Genomic DNA, 23,788 nt, shown 5'->3' on the forward strand with positions numbered 1-23,788 from the left:
GTTAATAAGACTTTGGGGTTTCTCTTTTATGTTACAAAAGAGTTTATAACGGTAAATTGAGATTAATAAAGAGAAAAGGACTTGAATTTTAGTATTCAAGAGAATTTTAAAAGAATGTTTAATGAAATAAAACTGTTACAAAATTTTTGTTACAATTTTCTTAAATTTCAAAAGGTCATTGAGCTTTTTCTTAAAATTTTTTTTAAAAATTTGCTTTATTTTACTTACCATATCAATAGTGGTTTCACCCATTTTAGTGGCACCATATTGTTTTCTGAAATTCTTGACACGCTCTTGTTCAGCGGGAATTTTTGAGGCGAGCACATCGCGCAAGCTGGAATCAGCTGAGATGAAACGTACATATTGAGCCAAGAAAGCGTTCAATTTCTGGAAAAAAAAAGAGAAAGAGAGAGAAAATTAAATTTAATCAACAATGCATTAATCATAAGAACTGTCACAGACAGTTTTTTATTATTATTATTACTATTCAACACTTAATAAATGATTAGGTAATGTTTTGTTTAGTTTTTTTTTTTTTATTTTTGATAAGAAATTAAATAATTTATTTCCTCCACCAGTTACGACTAGACTCTGGAAAAATATAATGGGGAACTATATATAATTTACTAGTCACGCTATGTCAATGTTAAATTGACATTGCAATTCATTATCATTTTCTATACGAAAAAAAAAAAACTCATACTATTCTTACGCTTTATGCCTTAAGAACGCAGAAGGAGGAGAAGAGAGAGAGCGCCACAATAAGAAAGGTCATTGAACTTTATTATGGTTCACTTTAATATAAACAATATTGTGTTACTTTCTCTATATAATTACAATTTAAACAAAATCTAAACATTAGTTGGCAATGCAGTTTTGAAATCTTTGTAAATCCGAGTAAATTTTTAGCAAAATTTGTTTAATTATATATTACAATATTATTGTAATATATATATTATTATATTATTGTAATAATTTTCCATAAATTGGCAACGCGATTTTAAAAATTTTAAGAAATTTTTAAAGAAAATGGTTTAGTTAAACTTTAATTTTTGTTATAAGACAATAATTTCTCCACAATTGTAATTTTTTGTAATTTTCGAGGAAATTTTTAGCAAAATTTTGTTAATTTATAAATTACAACTCAATTTTAAACTATAAAACACAAATTTCTTTAAATTTTGTGATAATATTGCATAAATTGGCAACGCGATTTAAAAAATTTTAAGAAATTTTTAAATAAAACAGTTTAATTATGCTTTAGAACTTAAGAAATTTGTTTGAAGACAATATTTTTTTTAATTTTTTGCATAATTTTCAATAAATTGGCAATTCAAACCAAAACTAAACATTAGTTGGCAAAGCAGTTTTCATTTCTGATACTTTTTGGGAAAATAATGGTTCATTCTGTATTAGAACTTAACGCTAAGCTAAAAGACAATATTTTTTTAAAATTTTGTAATAATTTTCCATAAATTGGCAACGCGATTTGAAAAATTAAAGAAATTTGTAAACAAAGTGTTTTAACTATGCTTTAGAACTTAACAAATTTATTATAAGATAATAATTTTATTAATTTTTTGCATCATTTTAAAAAAATTGGCAATTCAAACTAACATTAGTTGGCAATGAAGTTCTAAATTCTGATACTTTTTGGAGAAATAATGTTTCATTATGTATTAGAACGCAACGCTAAGCTAAAAGACAAGAATTTCTTAAAATTTTTTAATAATATTCCATAAATTGGCAACGCGATTCTAGTAATTTCAAGAAAATTTTAGCAAATCAAAACTGATTATTATTTATAATGCCTTAGAAATTAACTTTTGTTTATAAACCAAAGATTTCTTGTAATATTACAATAATTTTCCATAAATTGGCAACGCGATTTAAAAAATGTTAAGAATTTGTTAAAATTTGTTAAAATGTTAAGAATTTGTTACATTCTGCCTTACAACTTAATTTTTGACTATTAAACAAGAATTTATTAAAAATTTTTAAGAATTTTAAATAAATTGGCAACGCAATTTTGAATTTTTTTAAAAATTTTCCATAAATTGGCAACTCGATTTTCCACATTTTATGATTTAAAGTAATATTTTTTAGTTTTTCATTTATTTTGAACGCTCAGAATCCATTAAGGATAAATTTTCCCAAATAAAAATAGAAAAATTTTACATAGTTGGCTACACCTTTTAAAAAAACTTTAAATTTATGTAAAATTTTTTTCCTAAATTAAGTAATCTTTCAACTTAAATGTAATTCTCAAACAAAGTTTTCGTTTTAATTATATAGATTTTAACTAAAATTTTTATGAAAAAATTGGCAACTCGTAGTTTTTGTGTTTATGCTTTTAAACGGTGTAAAAATTATGTACAAATTGAGAAATTATTGTTTATTTGTGGTTTGAATAACTTATTTCTTAAAAGCTTTGCTATTGGCAACGCCATTTTACAATTTCTTCGTATTTTTGAAGAATTTTGTAAAAAAAACATAAATAAATCGAAGAAATCAATTAAAAATTTGTTTTTTATTAGTCTGCTAGGATTCTGCAGGTTTTTTTTAGAAAATTGGCAACTCCATTTTTCGATTTCTTAAATTTTAGCTTTAAACTTAAAGAGTTTAGTAAAAATTGGTTAATAATATAGAGATGTCTTTAATTAAAAGTATTTTATGTAAATTGTTATAAGTTTTAGAAGAAAAAAATTGGCAACTCCGATTTTTTTACATTCTTAAATTTTTAGCTTTAAACTTAAAGAGTTTAGAAAAAATTGTAAAATAAATTTGTTATTTATAGAGATGTCTTTAATTAAAAGTATTTTATGTAAAATTTTATAAGTTTTAGGAGAAAATTGGCAACTCCATTTTTTACATTTTTAAATTTTAAGCTTTAAACTTAAATAGTTTAGTAAAAATTGTTAAATAAATTTATTTTTTAAAGAGTTGTATTTTTGTAGATGTACATTATGTACATTTTTATACGTTTTAGGAGAAAATTGGCAACTCCATATATTAAAATTCCTAAATTTTAAGCTTTAAACTTAAAGAGGTTAGGAAAAATTGATAAATAAATTTGTTTTTTATAGAGTTGTCTTTGTTTAGATGTATTTTATGTACATTTTTATACGTTTTAAGAGAAAATTGGCAACTCGTTTTTTCAGTGTTTTAATTTTTAAGCTTTAAACTTAAAGAATTTAGTGAAATTTGATAAATAAATTATTTTATTACTGAAATGTCTTTAATTAGATGAATTTTATCTACAATTTGATAGGTTTTTAGAGAAAATTGGCAACCCAACTTTTTTTAATTCTTAAATTTTAAGCTTTAAACTTAAAGATTCTAGAGAAAAATGTTAAATACATTTGTTTTTTTGTAAAGTTGTCTTTAATTAAAATTATTTTTTGTAAAATTTTATAACTTTTTGGAGAAAATTGGCAACTCTATTTTTCAATTTCATAAATTTTATGCTTTAAACTTAAAAAATCTAGTGAAAAATGTTAAATGAACTAGTTTTTTACTAAAATGTCTTTAATTCGATGTATTTTATGTACGATTTTATTAGTTTTGCAAAAATTGGCAACTCCATTTTTTAAGTTTTTTAGAATTTACGCTTTTAAACTTAAAGAAATCGAAAAATATTGTTTTAAAATTAAGTTTTAATGGGTTTAGCTAAAATTTAAAGAATTTTAAGAAAATTTTGAAAAAAATTGGCAACTAGGATTTTGTATTTGTAACATTTTTTTTAAAAATTCCTTTTTTATATTAAACTTTAATTTATTTTAAATAAAATTAGGGTTTCCATTAAAAGATTTCCGAATTTTTAAACAATTGAAGAACGTTTCTATAAAAAATCTTATTTCTATTTAAAAATATTAATAGCTTCCGTTTTAATTGTTTCCGTAATTAAGCATAAATTTCCATTATTTTTATATAAATCTAAAAGTGCACACAAATCGATTAGTAGTCATAAATTAAACCTAGCAACAGAAAATGCAAAAAAGAAGTTAATTTGATCAAGCGTTAAGATCAAATGGTTTTCTTTACATTAATTAATTTATAAGCGCCACCACCAACACCGCCTCCATTAGTAGCTTAGTATTAAAAAAAGGCAGACATTTGGACGTCTCAAGTCATCCCCGCCCGCCCCCTTCAAACCACCTCTTTATATAGATAACTTGAGGTTTTGAGTAATTGTATAGTTTTTTTTTTTTCTTTATACCTCAATGAATAAAACCCCTATATCTGGCTGTGTTCGTTGTACTGATTTGCATATATCACACTTAGTGTGAAAAAAACCGCATAATATTTATTACATTTCCACTTAAACGTTACAACAAGTTGTAATTTAAAGCTTTGCCTTTTAAGATCTGCGTCATTTATATAGATTTTATAGTGATTGAAAGTTAAATTACGTTGTTTATATACATTTACTGGAAATGTTTATATATTTTTTTTTTTTTTTGTTAAGATTTATTACAGCAATCATATGTTATTAATATTTTTATATATATAAAAATGATGTATGTGGTGTTAAATATGAATAAAATATTCCTTTAATTTAATCTAAAACTATCAAAACCTATAAACTAAACAATGTCTGCTTTTTAAAGTGCATTTTAGTCTTGACTTATCTTATCTAAAAGTTTATAAGAAAACTTTGCTGCTTAAGCAATAAAGTTATGACAACTTAACACTCATTAAGTAAACATAAACAAAGTGTGGCCACACCGCCAGCAAGCAAAACCTTAAACACAGTTGTATTGAAAGTGTACTTTCTATAATTCAACTAACTAATTTCTTTAAATATCCTCCAAACTTCTAGAATTATCTTAATTTAAAGCTTTAAAACCCAAACTCTCTAGTCATTCCCCATATCTGTTCAAAATATTATAATCAGATAAATATATATTATGTGCCGCTATACACACTTTGGAAATTAATAAGATAAGAAAAAAAAATAGCAACAAAATTTACTTTATTTATAAAAATAAAATAAAAAAATAAAAACTTAAGGTATTATGTGTGTTTATTTAATTATCAACGTCATGTGATTTTATTTTTAAAATAAAATATAATGAAATTGTTAAAAAAAAATTTCGTTTCGAAATGATTAGCGCAAAAAAGTATGTTGTAAATTATTTAATGAAAATAAGGGGATTGGCAAATTTTTTTATTGAAAAAGTGTTTTTTTTAAACAAAATGCTTAATTTTGTAAATTTCTGAATCAAGTCTAGCAATGACAATAGTGGGACCTATAGGAAAGATTGGACTATATAGTCTAGTGTATAGTTAGGACAATAGTTAAGAATATAGTCTTGACTTTAATCTAGTTTATAGTCTGGACTATAGTCTTCTTTATAGTCTGGACTACTGTCTAGTATATAGTCACATCTTTTGTCTAATCTACAGTCTGGACTGTAGTCTACTTTATAGTCTAGACTACATTCTATAATCTAGTCTATATTCTAGACTATAATATATTCTAGTATATAGTTTATTCTATATTCTAGTCTATAATATATTCTAATATATGGTTCCGTTTATATTCTAGTCTATATTCTAGTTTATAGTCTTGTCTATAGTCTAGTCTATAGTCTAGTCTATAGTCTAGTCTATAGTCTAGTCTATAGTCTAGTCTATAGTCTAGTCTATAGTCTAGTCTATAGTCTAGTCTATAGTCTAGTCTAGTCAATAGTCTAGTCTATAGTCTAATCTATAGTCTAGTCTATAGTCTAGTCTATAGTCTAGTCTATAGTCTAGTCTATAGTCTAGTCTATAGTCTAGTCTATAGTCTAGTCTATAGTCTAGTCTATAGTCTAGTCTAGTCTATAGTCTAGTCTATAGTCTAGTCTATAGTCTAGTCTATAGTCTAGTCTATAGTCTAGTCTATAGTCTAGTCTATAGTCTAGTCTATAGTCTAGTCTATAGTCTAGTCTATAGTCTAGTCTATAGTCTAGTATATAGTCTAGTCTATAGTCTAGTCTATAGTCTAGTCTATAGTCTAGTCTATAGTCTAGTCTATAGTCTAGTCTATAGTCTAGTCTATAGTCTAGTCTATAGTCTAGTCTATAGTCTAGTCTATAGTCTAGTCTATAGTCTAGTCTATAGTCTAGTCTATAGTCTAGTCTATAGTCTAGTCTATAGTCTAGTCTATAGTCTAGTCTATAGTCTAGTCTATAGTCTAGTCTATAGCCTAGTCTATAGTCTAGTCTATAGTCTAGTCTAGTCTATAGTCTAGTATATAGTCTAGTCAATAGTCTGGTCTATAGTCTGGTCTATAGTCTAGTCTATGTAGTCTAGTCTGTATAGTCTAGTCTATAATGTAGTATATAGTCTAGTCGGCAGTCTAGTGTATAGTCTTAAATATAGTTTAGTCTATAGTCTAGTATGTAGTTTAGTATATGGTCTAGGTCTAGTCTATAGTCTAGTCTAGTCTATAGTCTAGTCTATAGTCTAGTCTATAGTCTAGTCTATAGTCTAGTCTATAGTCTAGCCTATAGTCTAGTCTATATTCTAGTCTATAGTCTAGTCTATAGTCTAGTCTATATTCTAGTCTATAGTCTAGTCTATAGTCTAGTCTATAGTCTAGTCTATATTCTAGTCTAATGTCTAGTCTATAGTCTAGTCTATAGTCTAGTTTATAGTCAAGTCTATAGTAAACATTCTAGTTTACATATCTTAACTATAATCTAGTCTATTGTCCAGACTATAGCCTAGTCATTATCTGGAGTATGTTAGAAGTTTAGTTCAGAGTTTAGCATACCTTGTTTTGTAACAGGAAGTTACAATATTTTTCTTAACAAAACTTGTTTATAATTCCTAATATTTTTATTTTCTCATAATTAGGAATGTAAAAAACAATCGTATTAATTGTTTTTTTTTTATTGCATTTTTACGTTAAAATTATTAAATTTTATCTCTATTTAAACAAGTGTTTTTTTGTTTTAAACTCGTCAATTATTTATTTTATCTCAATTATGTTTAAAAATGTAAATAACGGGAAAATAATCATATGATGTCATTAAATAAAATATAAAATAATGAATTACTTTTTTTCAAGGTTGAGTGGCAGAAATGTATTTGAAAAAATAATTAAATTTAAAATATAATAAAGAATTTGCTCTTAGAAAATTTGTTATAATTCCGAGTCTTGTGCAAGTATTTTTAATTTATTTATTTCTTTAAAATTTGCTAATTTAATTTATGAAGAGTCTATTATTAAATTTGTTAATAAATGTCATGTTAAGTAAATATTTAAACTTAAAGTTATAAATTATTATTGAAAATTGTATGTTTATGTAATTAATTAATAATTCTCACATGGTTTGTATTAGTTTTCGGTTTATTTATATGATTTGTTTAAACATTTTTGCAAAAAAATTTATCAATGCTAAAAGTTTTGTTTACTAATTTATCTATAAAAATTGAAAGTGCAACTTTTCTTTAATTTAATTTGTTTAAATATTGAAATTTTTAAGTAAATATTACAAAAATATAAGCGATTTAATGTTAAAAACTATATCATTTCAATATTCGCTTTACGCTTGCAGTTCTTATTGTAATCATGTGTTTAATCTGTTATTTGCATTTTATGCTTCTTCATTTTATTTACTGCCTGTTAGGGTTCTATAGTTGAAACAAAAAGTCGACTTTTCGACTTTTCGACTTTTTGCATTTAGTTAAAAGTCGACTTTTCGACCTTTCGACTTTTTCCATTTTATGAAAAGTCGATTTTTCGACTTTTCGACCTTTTTCATTTATTTAAAAGTCGACTTTTAGACTTTTCGACTTTTAGTACTTTATAAATGGTCGACTTTTCGACTTTTTCCGACTTTTCGACTTTTTCCGACTTTTCGACTTTTTTCGACTTTTCGACTTTTTCCGACTTTTTCGACTTTTCGACTTTTTTCGACTTTTCGACTTTTTTCGACTTTTCGACTTTTTTCGACTTTTTCCGACTTTTTTCAACTTTTCGACTTTTCGACTTTTCGATTTTTTACGACTTTTTGACTATTTTCGACTTTTTTTCGACTTATTTCGACTATTTTATACTTTTTTCGAGTTTTTCCTACTATATTAGAGTTTTTGACCTCTTTTCCACTTTTTTAAAATTTTCGACTATTTTCGACTTTTCGACTTTTCGACTTTTTTCGACTTTCTTCGACTTTTTTCGACTTATCGACTTTTTTCGACTTATCGACTTTTTTCGACTTTTCGACTTTTTTCGACTTTCCGACTTTTCGACTTTTTTCGACTTTTATTTACAAAGTCGACTTTTCGACTTTTTTCATAGACGATAGTCGAGTTATCGACTTTTTTGGAACAAAATAGTCGACTTCGACTTTTCGACTTTTTTCGACAAAAAGTCGATTGTTCGATTATTCGAAAGTCGATTTATAGAACCCTACTGCCTGTATTATTGTTTACATTTTATTATCCCGTTTTAAGCGAGTGTTGAGAGAAAGAGAGTAGTGATGCCAATAGGGATAATAAAATCAGTAAACATTAAAGCTGCCAGATGAAGGACAGTTTAAATAAAGAGAAATGTGGGAGGTTTTAAGCGTTAATTTAAAAGAAATTAAGGAATAATTTAAAGAAATTTAAAAAATTTAAGGAAATTAAAGAGAAAATTAAAAGAAAATTGTAAAATATAAGCAAATAAGTGATAATTTGTTAAAAGAAAGTAAAAATATTATAAAATATTAAAGGAAAAAAACTAAAATTTTATTTACAAAACCTGAAAATTTATTCTAGAGACTTATACTTGCTCGAATTACTTAAGCTGTTTTAAAATGTAAAAAAGTCGTTGTTTGTGTCATAAAAAACATTTAATTTGTTTCATGATTCACTTTTGTAAATTATTTATTGTTTTCAACAAAGTAGATAATTTTCCATTTGATTGATGAGTAATAAAAACAAGATTTTGTTAGATTTATTTTAAACCAGTTAAACTTGAATTAGCTTTTTAAACTTCCTTTACAACTTTATAGATAAATAACATTACAATCAATCAAATAATTAAATAAATAAAATTGTTTAAATATAAATATACAAAAATTTACGAAAAAAGAACCGGTTTGTTAATACAAAGTTCAATCAACTTGAAAGCCCCCCCAAAAAAAATTCGTGTGCGAGTGTTCGATTATGCAAATTTAACAAAAAATTTAAATATTTTTTTGTTTAGTTTAGAAACTATTATAAGTTATAATAATATCTCTTACAAAGAGAGTTTGAGGTTATTAGTAGAAGAGGGAAGGTTGGGTTTTATGATTTTTGCATTGATTTTTGAAAACTGCGCAGATTCTCTATATTATATTTTCCTTTTTTGAGATTTAAGAGAGTAGAAAAGAAAATTTCTTAACAGCAAAATAAAACAAACAATTTGGAAGTTACGTAAGCAAATGACGTAGTATTAAAATATTTAGTTTAAAATTAATATCAAAGTTTTTGTTTTAAGCTATTTTTAAATGAAAATGATAAAAAAAAATTAAAAAAAAAAACACACAATTTTCTTTAAAATGTATATTTTTCTTAAAATTTATTTGCTTAGAGAATGTTTGTGCTTCAGAAACAACTTTCAGAAGAAGCCTTATATGAATTATTTGTTGTTATTGCCAAAAAACCAAACATTTATATTAAATATATATAATTATTTGTTTGGAATAAAATTTAAATATTTAAAAGCAGCTGACTAATAATAATGGCAACGCAATTTTTCACAACTACGACTTTTTTCCAAAAAATAAAAAAATATTTGCTTAAAAATTTAAGGCACGTGTTAATTTAATAAAAAAATAATTTGCGAAACCTCCATCACCTTTTAAATAATAAATAAACTATTGCTGAAGGTCTTAATAAATTTAATATTTTCTTTTAAACAATTGCACTGATTTTCTTAAACCATTTTAATGAAAATTACCCCAGAAATAAAAACAATTTAAACTATTTGTCATAATATTTGCATAATTTTTACATAAAATATTAATTTACATAAAACTAACACTTAAATCCAAGCAACAATAAAAATATTTATAAAACTTTTAAAAAATCTTTCATAATATCATGCCAATACATATAATTTTACTATAAACCTCTGTTTTTATTACTTATTGCAATTTTTTAAAAGTAATTTTATGATTTTTTCAAACGACACTTGTTATTTAAGTGTAAATAATGCAAAAGCATTAAAATTCATTTAAAATGAACTTTGAACTTTGTTCTTATAGTTTTTTTCTTTAAACAAAAGTGTAGTACTATTTGAAAAACAAGGTAGCCAGATGAATTCTACAATTATCAGCTAAAAATTTTCATTCCCAATAGATGTCAACTTTGACAGCCTGTCATATACTTAAGTCATTTTCTTTAATGTTAATATTAGAACTGTCAAAAAAATAGGATTATTTAACAAATTGTCATACTTTCTTATAGAAAAAATGCAAATGCTCAAGTTTGACAGCTTTTAGCGTACTTTGTTTGTAAACTGGAGAGTTAAAAGTTGTATATTCTAAAAGCTTAAGACCTCCTCTGTAATGTCAAACTTTTTTATAAAGCAAAAAAACGTTTTCCCGCCTTAGAGGTCAACTTTGACAGCTTGTAACTTACCTTGAACGTCAACAAGGTGATTGAAAGTTATATATTCTGAAAGCTTAAGTCCTCTTCTATAATTTCTATATAGAATCGGACATAAAGTTACCAATATTTCATAATCCTTTAACGTTTTTATACGAAACAAGCTTAAAATGGTTTTTTCGCTTTAGAGATAAAGTGTGACACCCTGTAATTTAATTTAAAAAGAAACAGGGAGTTTAAAATTTGTATATTTTGAAAGCTTTTTACTCTTCCTCTATAATTTACAAAAATCCACCATTTTTGTTGAATATTGTGGCATTTTAATGAAATATAAGCAGTAAAACTATTCTTCTTAGAGAAGATCAACTTTGACAGCTTGTAATTTATTTTGTGCACAAATAGGATGTTTAAGAGTTTTATATATTCTCCATCATTTCTATACATTAAATGCACATGTTTGTAAAAAATTTCTTTAAATATTAATATTAACTAAAACAAATAATAAAACTTTGTGTTTTAGTGAAAAGCAACTTTAACACCCTGTAACTTAGTTTTTCGTTAACAGGGTAGATCAAATTTGCCTCTCGAAGTCTTTTTTTATTCAAAACTTAGTATTCAAAACTTTTTTTCCATAATTTTTTAAAATTTTATCAAAAAATACCAGCGATATCAGATTTTTTCCACTTTAACACTCTTTAACTTAGTTTGTTTGTAAACAGGGTGTTTCAGAATATAATATTCGGAAAGCTTGCCATCTCCTGTAAAATTTTCCTTTACATTTTATTACAGTTGGTTTAGTAAATCCAAAGTTAAAACTCCTCATTAAGCATCTTTTTTAACGCTTAAACATGTCTAATACGGCAACATGGTTTTCATAATACATACAATATGGCACCCTCTCACTTTATTTCTCCCTTCAATTCGAATCATAACAGAGAATGTTTGTCTGCCTCTGTTGTGGCTTAACGACACTGTATGTATAAATTATGATTAAAAGTAACAACAACAATAGCAAACAGAAGACAACGAAGAAGAGCAGCTTATATGCAAATGTCTGTTTTAATACACAAACACACACATGTCAAAGCCGCCTTCACAAAAGCGTTGTCAAGTCCACGTTTTTTTATTAATTTTTTTTTTCTTATTCTTTCTGAAAATATCATGAGTGTATGATTGTGTGTTTGTTTTTACTATAATTGAGTATAGATTTATTTCCTCTTCTTCTTTTTCTTTTCACGAGTCAATTGTTTTTCTACAATTATAACAGTTGTTTTTATTGTAGTTATTGCTATTTTATGTTACTTGGTCATTGATAAATGTTTGTTGTTTTGTTTTATTTATTTGTTTTTGCATGTGCTAAGAGTAGAATGACAGCTGGTTTGAAAGAAGATTGTTTCGGGTACACACAGAAGGCATGAACTTGTTAAGAATATTTAATTAAATTATACCGCATTCTGATTACGTTATCTTAAATGAACACACAAAAAAAACTACAAAAGTCAAATCGTAAGAATATTTTCCTTAATTTAAGAGGAATCACAGTGAGTGGCAAAAAAAAACTTTAAAGGGAGGGAGAATAAGAGAGAAGAAATTGTATAATTTTTGGCGCTTAATGAAGATTTATGAATTGAAATTATAAAATAATCGTTTGTTTAAAGAAATGTTGGGGAATTTTTTTAGAAAATTTTAGTTTAAAACAGGAAAATAATATTTTTTTTAAGTGTAAACTCAGTAAGAAGACTGTCACTTTCAAAGGGCTGTAGATAAACAGTGATGCTAATTAGTTGAAAGTTAAATTATCTCTAAAAAGAGAAATTTTATAATAATAAATTATTTAGTCGGAAGAAAACTAAAGGAAAAACTTATTTTTAACAAAATTTATTGTTAATTAATAACCTTTGTTAACATTTATGCAAGCTAAAACAGCGTTTTCCCATTAGATACCCATTTTGACAGACTGTAACATACTTTGTATGTAAATTTAAGGGTTAAAAGTTATATATTCAGAAAGCTAAAGACCTTCTCTGTAATAGGCTGACAAATACCTTTGACAATTTCTCAAACTGTAGAACTTTTTATAAGAAAATATTTGAAATCGTTTTCCGCCTTAAAGGTGAAGTTGGACAGCCTGTAACTTACTTTGTATGTAAACTACAGCGTTAAACGTTATATACTCTGAAAGCTTAAGAGCTCCTCTGTAATGTCAATATAAAATTTGACAAATACTTTGGACAATTTTACAATTTGCTAACATTTTTATAAGGGTAAATCTTAAACAATTTTCCGCCTTAGAGCTCATGTTTGACATGACTTGTAACTTGTAACTTAACTTGTATGTAAACAAGAATTTTGAAATTTATATATTCTGAAAGCTTTAGAGCTCCTTCTGTACTGTCAATATAAGAACTGACCAATAGTTTCGACAATTTGACAATCTGATGAACATTTTACAAGAAAAAAGCTAAAACAGTTTTTCGCCTTAGAGGTCAAGTTTGACAGCCTGTAACTTACTTTATATGTAAACAAAAGGGTTAAAAATTATATATTCTGAAAGCTTAAGATCTTCTCTGTAATTTCTATATAAGAACTGTCAAATACTTTTGGTAATTTCACAATATGTCAAACATTTTATAAGAAAATAGCGAAAACAGATTTTCACCTTGGAGGTTACGTTTGACAGCATGTAACTTACTTTATATGTAAACAAGAAGGTTAAAAGTTATATATTCTGAAAGCTTAATACCTCCTCTATAATATCTATGTAAGAACTGTCAAATAATTTCGATAATTTCACAATATGTCAAACATTTTATAAGAAAATAGCGAAAACGGATTTTCGCCTTGGAGGTTAAGTTTGACAGCCTAATATTCATACAAAATCTGATGATGTTTTTGGAAAGTTTCATAATCTGTTAACATTTTTATTAAAGATTATGGTTGACTCCCTGTTACTGACTTAATAGAACAGGGTGTTTCAAAATTAAAAAAGTGATGCCAACATATTTAAAGTCAAAAAGGCAAAAAATAAAGAAAAACTATGAAAATTTTGAAGTTTTGAAAGGATTTCAAGATGTTACTCTATATAACTCTCATAAGATTAAAAATTTAGTAATAGATTTGAATTATACAATAACAACAAATTCTCACGCTTAAAATTTTCTACATTTCCAGAACATTTTCATGCTTAACAGCACATAAAACCCGTAAACTATTTCCACTTTCAATAATTTATCAATAAAATACATTTTAATAAAAAATGGGCTGCCCTTTTTATTAGTTATTTAGCTCATTGATAAGCTTTTAAGGGTCTACAGACAACGAGCCCCTTTTTTTCGTACAACTATTAATACTTTTATCATATTTTTCTACCATAACCTTAACATGAAAAAATATCAATAAAATAAAACTAAACGATTTGAACACGTAGTTGTATAACTAAGGTTACAAGCAAAAATAGACTAAGTAAAAAATCTTAAAATCAAGAAAATGTATTCTTTTCAAAGAAATCTAAAGAAAATTTTAAGAAAGTTCTATTATAAGAAGAAGAATTTCTAGAAAATGTAGAATGTTAGTGCAAGAATATCTTGAGTTATCTATAAATCATTAAGTGCTTAAGTAGACTTAATCATTTATACCTTATAACCTTCAAAATGTAAGTGGGGTTTGGATTCTAAAGGGGCGTTTTTTACATTTTTTGTTGTTATTTTTATTTCCTCCCTTTCTGTATGAGTTAGTTTTGAAAAAAAACATTATTAAATTCGCGTGCCAATAAATATACAAATGAAAACGAAAATTTATAAAAAATAACACATACTTAAAGTTGATTAATAAATTATTATATTTTTCCACTAACCTTCATATGCTACAAAAAAACAAGTTAAATAGTTTAATTCCAATTTAGATATTAGAATAAACCGGAAGATTTTCGAATAAAAAACAAAAATTAGATAAATAATAATAAACAATTGTAAAAAGTTTAACAAGTTTAGTTTGAAAACAGTTAGAATTTTGTATAAGTATTGAACATTTTGTAAAAATTTCTTTAGTAATTAAAACAAAACTAAAATTTTTTGCCTTAATGTTAACATTTTTATAATAAAAAGTTTTCAATTACAGAATGTCATTTAAAATTGTTTTATTTTACACGTTATTCTTTAGAAATTCAATTTTAAACTTATCAATTACTTAAATTTCAAAACTTTACAACATTTTTTTGTTTATCTAAAACTTTACGCCTTTAAAATAAATTAAAAATCCATTATAAGTTCAATTACCTTTAAAAAAACATTGTTTAAAAACAAATAAATATGAAATATTTTTAAATATTTATAAAATTATGAAAGGGGTGTGACTTTAAAGTTTGAACAAACAGTTAAACAACTAATTTCTTAATTTACACCGATTTCTTGGCGGTTTTTTTAATATTTAATGAGATGACATCACTGAAGAATTGTTTGGGCAATCATGTTTATCCTTTAACAAAGTGTAAAGTAAACAATGGCTGAGAAATTTTGCTAGCAAGCTTAATATAAGGGAAATTTAAAGTGTAAGGTAAACAATTGCGGGATATTTTTTAAGAAGTGTAAACATGAGGGAAATTTAAGGAGTTAAGTAAACGTTTGAAGGGAAATTTTATTAACAAGCTAAAGGTAAAGGAATTTTAAGGGGTTTTAAAGGAAATTTTGGAAAATTAATTTATTTAGACTAAAATTCAAAGTTTTTTTTTAATAATTCAGTTCTAGTTCTGTTCTAGACTCGAACTTCCAGTTCTGTTCTTTTCCTGTTCTGATTCAGTTCTAGTTCTGTTCCAGTTCTGATTCAGTTCTAGTTCTGTTCCAGTTCTGTCCTAGTTCTGTTCCATTGCTATTCTAGTTCTGTTCTTGTTCTGTTCTAGTTCTGTTCTAGTTCTGTTCTAGTTCTGTTCTAGTTCTGTTCTAGTTCTGTTCTAGTTCTGTTCTAGTTCTGTTCTAGTTCTGTTCTAGTTCTGTTCTAGTTCTGTTCTAGTTCTGTTCTAGTTCTGTTCTAGTTCTGTTCTAGTTCTGTTCTAGTTCTGTTCTAGTTCAGTTCTAGTTCTAGTTCTGTTCTAATTCTGTTCTAATTCTGTTCTAGTTCTGTTCTAGTTATGTTCTAGTTCTGTTCTAGTTCTGTTCTAGTTCTGTTCTAGTTCTGTTCTAGTTCTGTTCTAGTTCTGTTCTAGTTCTGTTCTAGTTCTGTTCTAGTTCTGTTCTAGTTCTGTTCTAGTTCTGCTCTAGTTCTGTTCCAGTTCTGTTCTAGTTCTGTTCCAGTGCTATTCTAGTTCTGTTCTAGTTCTACTCTTAATCTGTTCTAGTTCTACTCTAAATCTGCTCTTTCTCTGTTCTAGTTCTGTCTAGTTCTGTTTTAGTTCTGTTCTAGTTCTGTTCTAGTTCTGTTCTAGTTCTGTTCTAGTTCTGTTCTAGTTCTGTTCTAGTTCTGTTCTAGTTCTGTTCTAGTTCCGTTCTAGTTCTGTTCTAGTTCTGTTCTAGTTCTGCTCTAGTTCTGTTCTAGTTCTGTTCTAGTTCTGTTCTAGTTCTGTTCTAGTTCTGTTCTAGTTCTGTTCTAGTTCTGTTCTAATTCTGTTCTAATTCTGTTCTAGTTCTGTTCTAGTTCTGTTCTAGTTCTGTTCTAGTTCTGTTCTAGTTCTGTTCTAGTTCTGTTCTAGTTCTGTTCTAGTTCTGTTCTAGTTCTGTTTCAGTTCTGTTCTAGTTCTGTTCTAGTTCTGTTCTAGTTCTGTTTCAGTTCTGTTCTAGTTCTGTTCCAGTGCTATTCTAGTTCTGTTCTAGTTCTACTCTTAATCTGTTCTAGTTCTACTCTAAATCTGCTCTTTCTCTGTTCTAGTTCTGTTTTAGTTCTGATTTAGTTCTGATTTAGTTCTGATTTAGTTCTGATTTAGTTCTGTTTTAGTTCTGTTCTAGTTCTGTTCTAGTTCTGCTCTAGTTCTGTTCTAGTTCTGTTCTAGTTCTGTTCTAGTTCTGTTCTAGTTCTGTTCTAGTTCTGTTCTAGTTCTGTTCTAGTTCTGTTCTAGTTCTGTTCTAGTTCTGTTCTAGTTCTGTTCTAGTTCTGTTCTAGTTCTGTTCTAGTTCTGTTCTAGTTCTGTTCTAGTTCTGTTCTGTTCTAGTTCTGTTCTAGTTCTGTTCTAGTTCTGTTCTAGTTCTGTTCTAGTTCTGTTCTAGTTCTGTTCTAGTTCTGTTCTAGTTCTGTTCTAGTTCTGTTCTAGTTCTGTTCTAATTCTGTTCTAGTTCTGTTCTAGTTCTGTTCTAGTTCTGTTTTAGTTTTATTCTAGTTCTCAGTTCTTTTTTACTAGTTTACGCCATTGAAATATTAACTTTGTTTAAAAACTTTTATAAATTTAATCTTGAATTTAAGTACCAGAAGTACTAGAAGTTTTACTATATTAATATTTCTTATCTGTACTTATTGGTAGTCACGTCATGGAGATAAAATTCAACAATAAACTTCATCCTCAATTTATATAAATATCTATTAATAAATTTGAAATTTCAAGTACTTTATTTCAAACACGCATTTAAAAAAAAAAACGTAATCCAAAAAGCAATCTAATCTTCAGCGATATCAGAGTAAATTATATACTATTATTTGAAAGTATTAAGCAATAATTATAATCTCTTTTAAGGATCTATAATGATACTTAACTTTAACGAAAATTCGAAAATATTATAAAATGTTAAAATTTTAAAAAAATTATTAAAAAAAATCTGATTTTGTTTGAATTTAGATTTTTAATATTTGTATCAATTTATATAAATTTCAACTATTTTATTCTTCTTATCATTTTCTACAATTCTTCGTCTAGTTTTTCCCTCGTGATAAGACAATTTTCATTCTACCCCCATGACCAAAAGTCATTAAGATAAAAACAAATGTTCTAGTAATAGATTATAGTCTATATTTTTTATATTCATAAAATAAAATTATTTAGAAAATCCCTTTTAATAATAAATTTTAAGTTTTATGACGTTTAGACGTGTTAACACATGCGTCAAGTTCATGAACGTTAAATTGTTGTTTCACAATTTAAAAGATTAAACATGTTTAAGGTTTTCTTATAAATAATTTGCATTGATTACCGGGTTTGGACTTTGTTATGTGGGAATTTATGGTAATTTTAATTAAGAAAAATTATTGTAAATTACAATTAATATATAAAAATAATAATAATTAATAAAATATGCAGTAGAGTTAATATAATTTAATAATTATTTCATTGTTTGGAATAAAAACAAACTCAATTTAATAAAATTATTGTTAAATATTTGAATAAATAAGTTTTTAATTCAAAATGTTATTAATTTGTATTCAAATTGTGCATTATTATAAAAATATTTCCAAGAAATGTCCAAAACCCCCTTTTTATTTACAATCCCCTGAAAAAAGCAACTAAATTTCCCTCTCATACCTTTAAAATTTCCCCACAAACTCTTGTTAAACAAGAAAACTGTCAACTTTACACTAACAAAAACACAAATCCCGCCAAAATCTGTTGGCAACAATTATGTCTCACTTTTGTTTAAAGAATTTACTTCAACTTTATGTTGTTGTTTTCTTTCAAACTCTCTTCTTCCTTCCCCACACCAACAACAACAAGTACCCTAATAACTACACACACACAAATTCGGTAAATAGGTCTTGTGGTCTATATTTAGCCAAATGTTCTACTTCTTTATTTTACAGAAGAAGAAGAAAAATGTAAAGAAAGAAAACAAAAATAATAAGAAACCACATTTTCAGGTGAATAAACTCTTTGGGAGTAGAGTAGAGTAAAATGTGTCTGTAGAAGAGTGAAAAATTAGAGCCAGAAGCGATAGTTTATGGGTTTTTTTCCATTGACAAATGGCACAAAAGTGAGATCAGTTTACTTTTTGTTTTTAATACTATTGCGAATTAATTATTTAACTGTTGTTGTTATTGTATTTTTGCTGATAATTTATTTTGTGAGTAAAAGTTTTTAAGGTAACAGAAGTTGTAAATTAAAGATGTACATAATTTAACAAGGGTACAGTGGGGTTGGCATAAGGAAAAGGTTCTTCAATTCTAAAAGATAGACTGGATTATAGGCTTAAACTCAAGACTCGATTATAGTTGAACTAAAGAACTTTTAGGCTAAAATTGTAAACAATAGGCTTAAGCATAAGTCCATAGTTTAGACAAGAGTATCGTCTATAGTTTAGACTAGCGTCTAATCTATAGTTTGGACTATATTCTAGTCTATAGTTTAGGCTATAGTCTGGTCTATTATTTAGACTACAGTCTAGTCTATATTTACTAAAGTCAGGTCTATAGTTAGACTATAGTCTATAGTTTAGAATAGAGTCTAGTCTATAATTTAGATATTGTCTAGTCTATAGCTTAGTCTAGAGTCTAGTCTATACTTTAGACTATAGGCTGGTCTATCGTTAAGACTATAGTCTAGTCTATACTATAGTTCAGAGTCTAGTCTATAGCTTAGGCTATAGTTTAGTCCATATACTAATCTATAACCTACACTATAGTCTGGTCTATAGTTTAGACTATATTCTAGTCTATAGTTTAGACTATAGTCTAGTCTATCGTTTAGGCTATAGTTTAGTCTATAGTTTAGACTATAGTCTAGTCTATAACTTAGACTATAGTCTAGTCTATAGCTTAGACTATAGTCAAGTCTATAGCTTAGACCATAGTCTGGTCTATAGTTTAGACTATATTCTAGTCTACAGTTCAGACTATAGTCTAGTCTATCGTTTAGTCTAGAGTCTAGTCTATAGTTTAGTCTGCAGACTAGTCTATAGTTTAGACCATAGTCTGGTCTACAGTTTAGACTATATTCTAGTTTATAGATTAGACTATAGTCTAGTCTATCCTTTAGTCTAGAGTCTAGTCTATAGTTTAGACCAGAGTCTGGTCTATAGTTTAGACTATATTCTAGTCTATAGTTTAGACTACAGTCTACTTTATAGTTTAGACTATAGTCTAGTCTATCGTTTAGTCTAGAGTCTAGTCTATAGTTTAAACCAGAGCCTGGTCTATAGTCTAGACTATATTCTAGTCTATAGTCTAGTCTACAGTTAATACTATAGTCTAGTCTATAGTAAATACTATAGTTTAAACTATAACCTAGTGTATAGTTTAGACTATAATCTAGTCTATAGATTAGACTATAGTCTAGTCTATAGTTTATACTATAGTCTAGTATATAATTTAGACTATCGTCTAGTCTTCAGCATAGCCTGGAGTCTAGTCTATAGCTTAGTCTATAGTTTAGACAATATTCTATCCTATAGATTAGACTATAGTCTAGTCCATCGTTTAGTCTAGAGTCTAGTCTAAAGTTAGACCATAGTCTGGTATATAGTTAAGACTATAGTCAAGTCTATAGTTTACTCTAGTCTATAGTTTAGAGTATAGTCTGGTCTATAGTATAGTTTAGAGTCTAGTTTATAGATTAGACTATAGTCTAGTCTATAGTTTAGACTATAGTCTAGTCTATAGTTTAGACTATATTCTAGTCTATAGTTTAGACTATATTCTAGTCTATAGTTTAGACTACAGTCTACTTTATAGTTTAGACTATAGTCTGGTCTATAGTTTAGACTCTAGTCGAGTCTATCGTTTAGTCTAGAGTCTAGTCTACAGTTTAGACCATAGTCTAAACTATAGTCTAGTCTATCGTTTAGACTATAGTGTAGTCTACAGTTTAGACTATAATCTTGTCTATGGTTTAGTCTAGTCCATAGTTTAGACTATAATCTAGTCTATAGTATATAATCTAGTCTATACTATAGTCTAAGCTATAGACTAGATTCTAGTCGATATTTTAGACTATATTCTAGTCTATAGTTAAGACTATAGTCTAGTCTATCGTTTAGTCTAGAGTCTAGACTATAGGTTAGACCAGAGTCTGGTCTTTAGTTTAGACTATATTCTAGTCTATAGTTTAGACTATATTCTAGTCTATAGTTAAGACTATAGTCTAGTCTATAGTTTATACTATAGTCTAGTGTATAATTTAGACTATTGTCTAGTCTATAGCATAGTCTGGAGTCTAGTCTATAGCTTAGTCTATAGTCTAGTCTATAGTTTAGACAATATTCTAGTCTATAGTTTAGACAATATTCTAGTCTATGGTTTAGACTATGGTATAGTCTGCTCTATAGTTTAGACTATAGCCTAGTCTTTAGTTTAATCTACAGTCTAGTCTATAGTCTGGTCTATAGTTTAGACTATAGTCTATAGTTTAGACTATGGTCAACTTTATAGTTTAGTCTATAGTATAGACTATAGTCTAATCTTAGATAGTCTAAAACTATAGTCTATTCTATAGTTTAGACTATAGTCAACTCTAGTTTAGATTATAGTGAACTCTATAGTTTGGAATATAGTCAGCTCTATAGTTTAGACTATAGCCTAGTCTATAGTTTAGACTATAGTCTAGTCTATAGTTTAGATTATAGTCTAGTCTATAGTTTAGACCATAGTTTAGTCTATTGTTAAGACTAAAGTATAGTCTATAGTTTAGTCTAAATTTTAGTACAGACTTGAGTCTAGTCCTTAGTTTAGTCTATAGTTTAGTTTATTATAATCCAGTCTAAAGCTTAGACTAGAGCCTATTCTACAGTTTAGACTATAGTTTATAGTTTTTAGACATACCTAAATATATTTCAGAAATTTCCAATTATATTTCAGAAGTTTGCCATTTAGTTTCAGAAATTTTCAATTATGTTTCAGAAATGTCTATTTATATTTCAGAATTTTTTAATTATATTTCAGAATTTTTTAATTATATTTCAGAATTTTTCAATTATATTTCAGAAAATTTAAATTTAATTAAATTGTAAGTTTTAAATGTATTTCAAAAATGTTTTATGAAGATTCTTTTAAAAATTTTAAAATATTGTCGAGTTTTTTTTATAAAAATAGGTAAAATTTTTATTTTTGTTTTAAATTTGAAAAAAAAAAAAAAATTTTGAAGTTTTATAAAGTTTTTTGAAAAAAAATTGAATTTTAAGAAGAATACTTAAAGTTTTATTAAGATTTTTTTTAAGAAATTCATTTTCTTTGGATTCAATGAAAATATTTTCAAAATTATTTTTTAGAACCGGCTTTTTTACATATTTAAAGAAATTGTTATAAAAGAGTTTTTATTATTTTTTTTTAATTTAGAGAAATTGTTATAAAAGTGTCAATATTTTTTTAATTTAGAAAAATTGTTATAAAAGAGTTGTTAACTTTAGAAATTTTACAAAAATTTAGTAGAAATGGATAATTTTTTAAATTTTTTTCTTAGAAATTTGAATATTTTTCTTAAAATTTTCTTTAAAATCTTTTTATATTAATTTGTTTATATAAATTTTTAATTTATATTGTTAATTTCTTTAAAATATACCTTCTTTTATTATTATGTAATAAGAGAAAAAAAGTATTTATAAGACTTTGTATTAAAGAAAGAAAAATGAATGAAAAAAAATTATAAAAAAAATTTCAAACGCAAGCGTGAAATAACACATACACTTATACACAAGATAAGAATAAGATTTTTTTGGGATTTTTGCAAAAAAAAAAAAAAAAAAAAAAAAAACTTTACTATTAGCCTACTGTAGAAAGAGCTTTAACAAAAATTTTGCACTTTAAGGTTAAAGAGAGAAAAAGTTGGAGAAAAAAAACTACACATGTAACTAGAGAAAACAACAACAAAAACATTATACCGGGAGTTAAGTTGAAAAAAATCACCACGTTTACACTGGCCCTCAATAAGAAGAACACACACCCATTGTAACATATAGTAAAGAGTAGACATTTAAAAAGAGAGTAAATTTCAGAGCAGACAAAGAGAATGTTGGAATAAAAAAAAAGATTAACCCTACTTTTTTTTCTTATTAAGGAGAGTTACAAAAGAGTTTTAAAAGGGTTTTTTAGATTTATATAATTTTATAAATTTTTTGTTAAAAAAAATTAAATTTTAAAGATTTTTTGTAATTTTTTTTGAAACACTCACCTGAGCTTCTGGCAATTTACGCGATGTAATACGATAGATCATTGTGTTTTAAAGAATCACTTTACTTTTTTTATATAAAAAATTCCTAAAAAAATTTAAAAAAAAAATAAAAATTAAAACAATTTTATTTAAATTACACTTTTTAGCAAGAAAAATTTAATTTTAACAAAAAAACACGCGTGGTTTTTTATACAATTTAGTCTTTAACCTACAACCACCATTAAACTACTCATTTAAATGGAAGAAAAAAAAAAACAAAATTTATGCAAAACAAAAAACAAACTCTAGTTCAATTTTATTCTTTTTCCAAAACAAAAAAAAAAGGGATTTATTGTTACTTTGCAACAACACTCACACAACAACACAATACACTACACGAACGCAGTGTATATGACCAATTTGAAAAACAGGAGAGGACTTTTATTTTCTGTTACAGAAAAATCAAATTTAATGTAAAAGAAGCAAACGCCGCCGTTGAGCTCCACAAGCTGACTGAAATGTTCGGCGAAAGGCAAAACAGCAAGTACCCCCAAAAAAAAAAATGTACACAACAACCAGAAAAAGCAAAAACAACAAACACAACAACAGCAGATAAAAACACAGCAAAAACACAAAATAAAAACTACAAACACTTAGCTCCCCCAAATTGTTTTGCTTTTTAACAACAATATCAATTGTTAACAAAAACCCACAGCAACAACTACAACAACATACCACTAACTTACTCTTAAATACGGCAAAAAGTTTAAAAAAATTAACAAATTTTACATTTAATACAAATTTTATAAACAATTTCCCACAAAAAACAAATAAACTCTACTCAACAACGCTTCATATTAATGCACGCTCTCTTAAACCCTCATTACATCATGTTAATTACAACCATTACTAAACACACAAGAAAAAAAAACCAAAACCCACATAATTAAAACAACTACTCTCTTAATAAACCTAAAAATTAAAAGAGAAAGAGAACGCTCACCTAATATTAACGGAAAAACACGCGCAGCTGTTTTATTAGGTTGCCACTTTATGTGGTTTATCATCATAATATACTAAACCACTAGGTAACTCTAAAACAAGTACATAAAAGTAATGTCCAACTCAGATATTTAAAAGTAATGCCAAGTTTGTGAAAACAAACTAAACAGTTACATTTAAATACTACACATAAAAAAACTATAGTATGCCGTAAGGCGTCAGAAAAATTTA

The 23,788-nt window shown here is 26.3% G+C and overlaps 1 protein-coding gene across 1 annotated transcript in view; it reads right to left on the reverse strand.

The window, feature by feature from the left end:
* Positions 1-23,159, reverse strand: part of LOC119611462 (probable citrate synthase, mitochondrial) — a 28,243-nt gene extending 5,084 nt beyond the window's left edge. The window contains exons 1-3 of the mRNA XM_037967038.1: positions 22,932-23,159; positions 22,577-22,661; positions 229-387 (exon numbers count right to left, since the gene is read on the reverse strand). Coding sequence (XP_037822966.1) covers positions 229-387; positions 22,577-22,618 — 201 coding nt within the window. The 5' untranslated portion in view covers positions 22,619-22,661; positions 22,932-23,159. The remainder of the gene's footprint in view (positions 1-228; positions 388-22,576; positions 22,662-22,931) is intronic.
* Positions 23,160-23,788: the final 629 nt, after the last annotated feature.

Source organism: Lucilia sericata, unplaced genomic scaffold, assembly GCF_015586225.1.
Source record: "Lucilia sericata isolate MDLA Ls3-8-SP2 unplaced genomic scaffold, ASM1558622v1 Contig001454F_arrow, whole genome shotgun sequence".
NCBI classification, from domain to species: Eukaryota; Metazoa; Arthropoda; class Insecta; order Diptera; family Calliphoridae; genus Lucilia; species Lucilia sericata.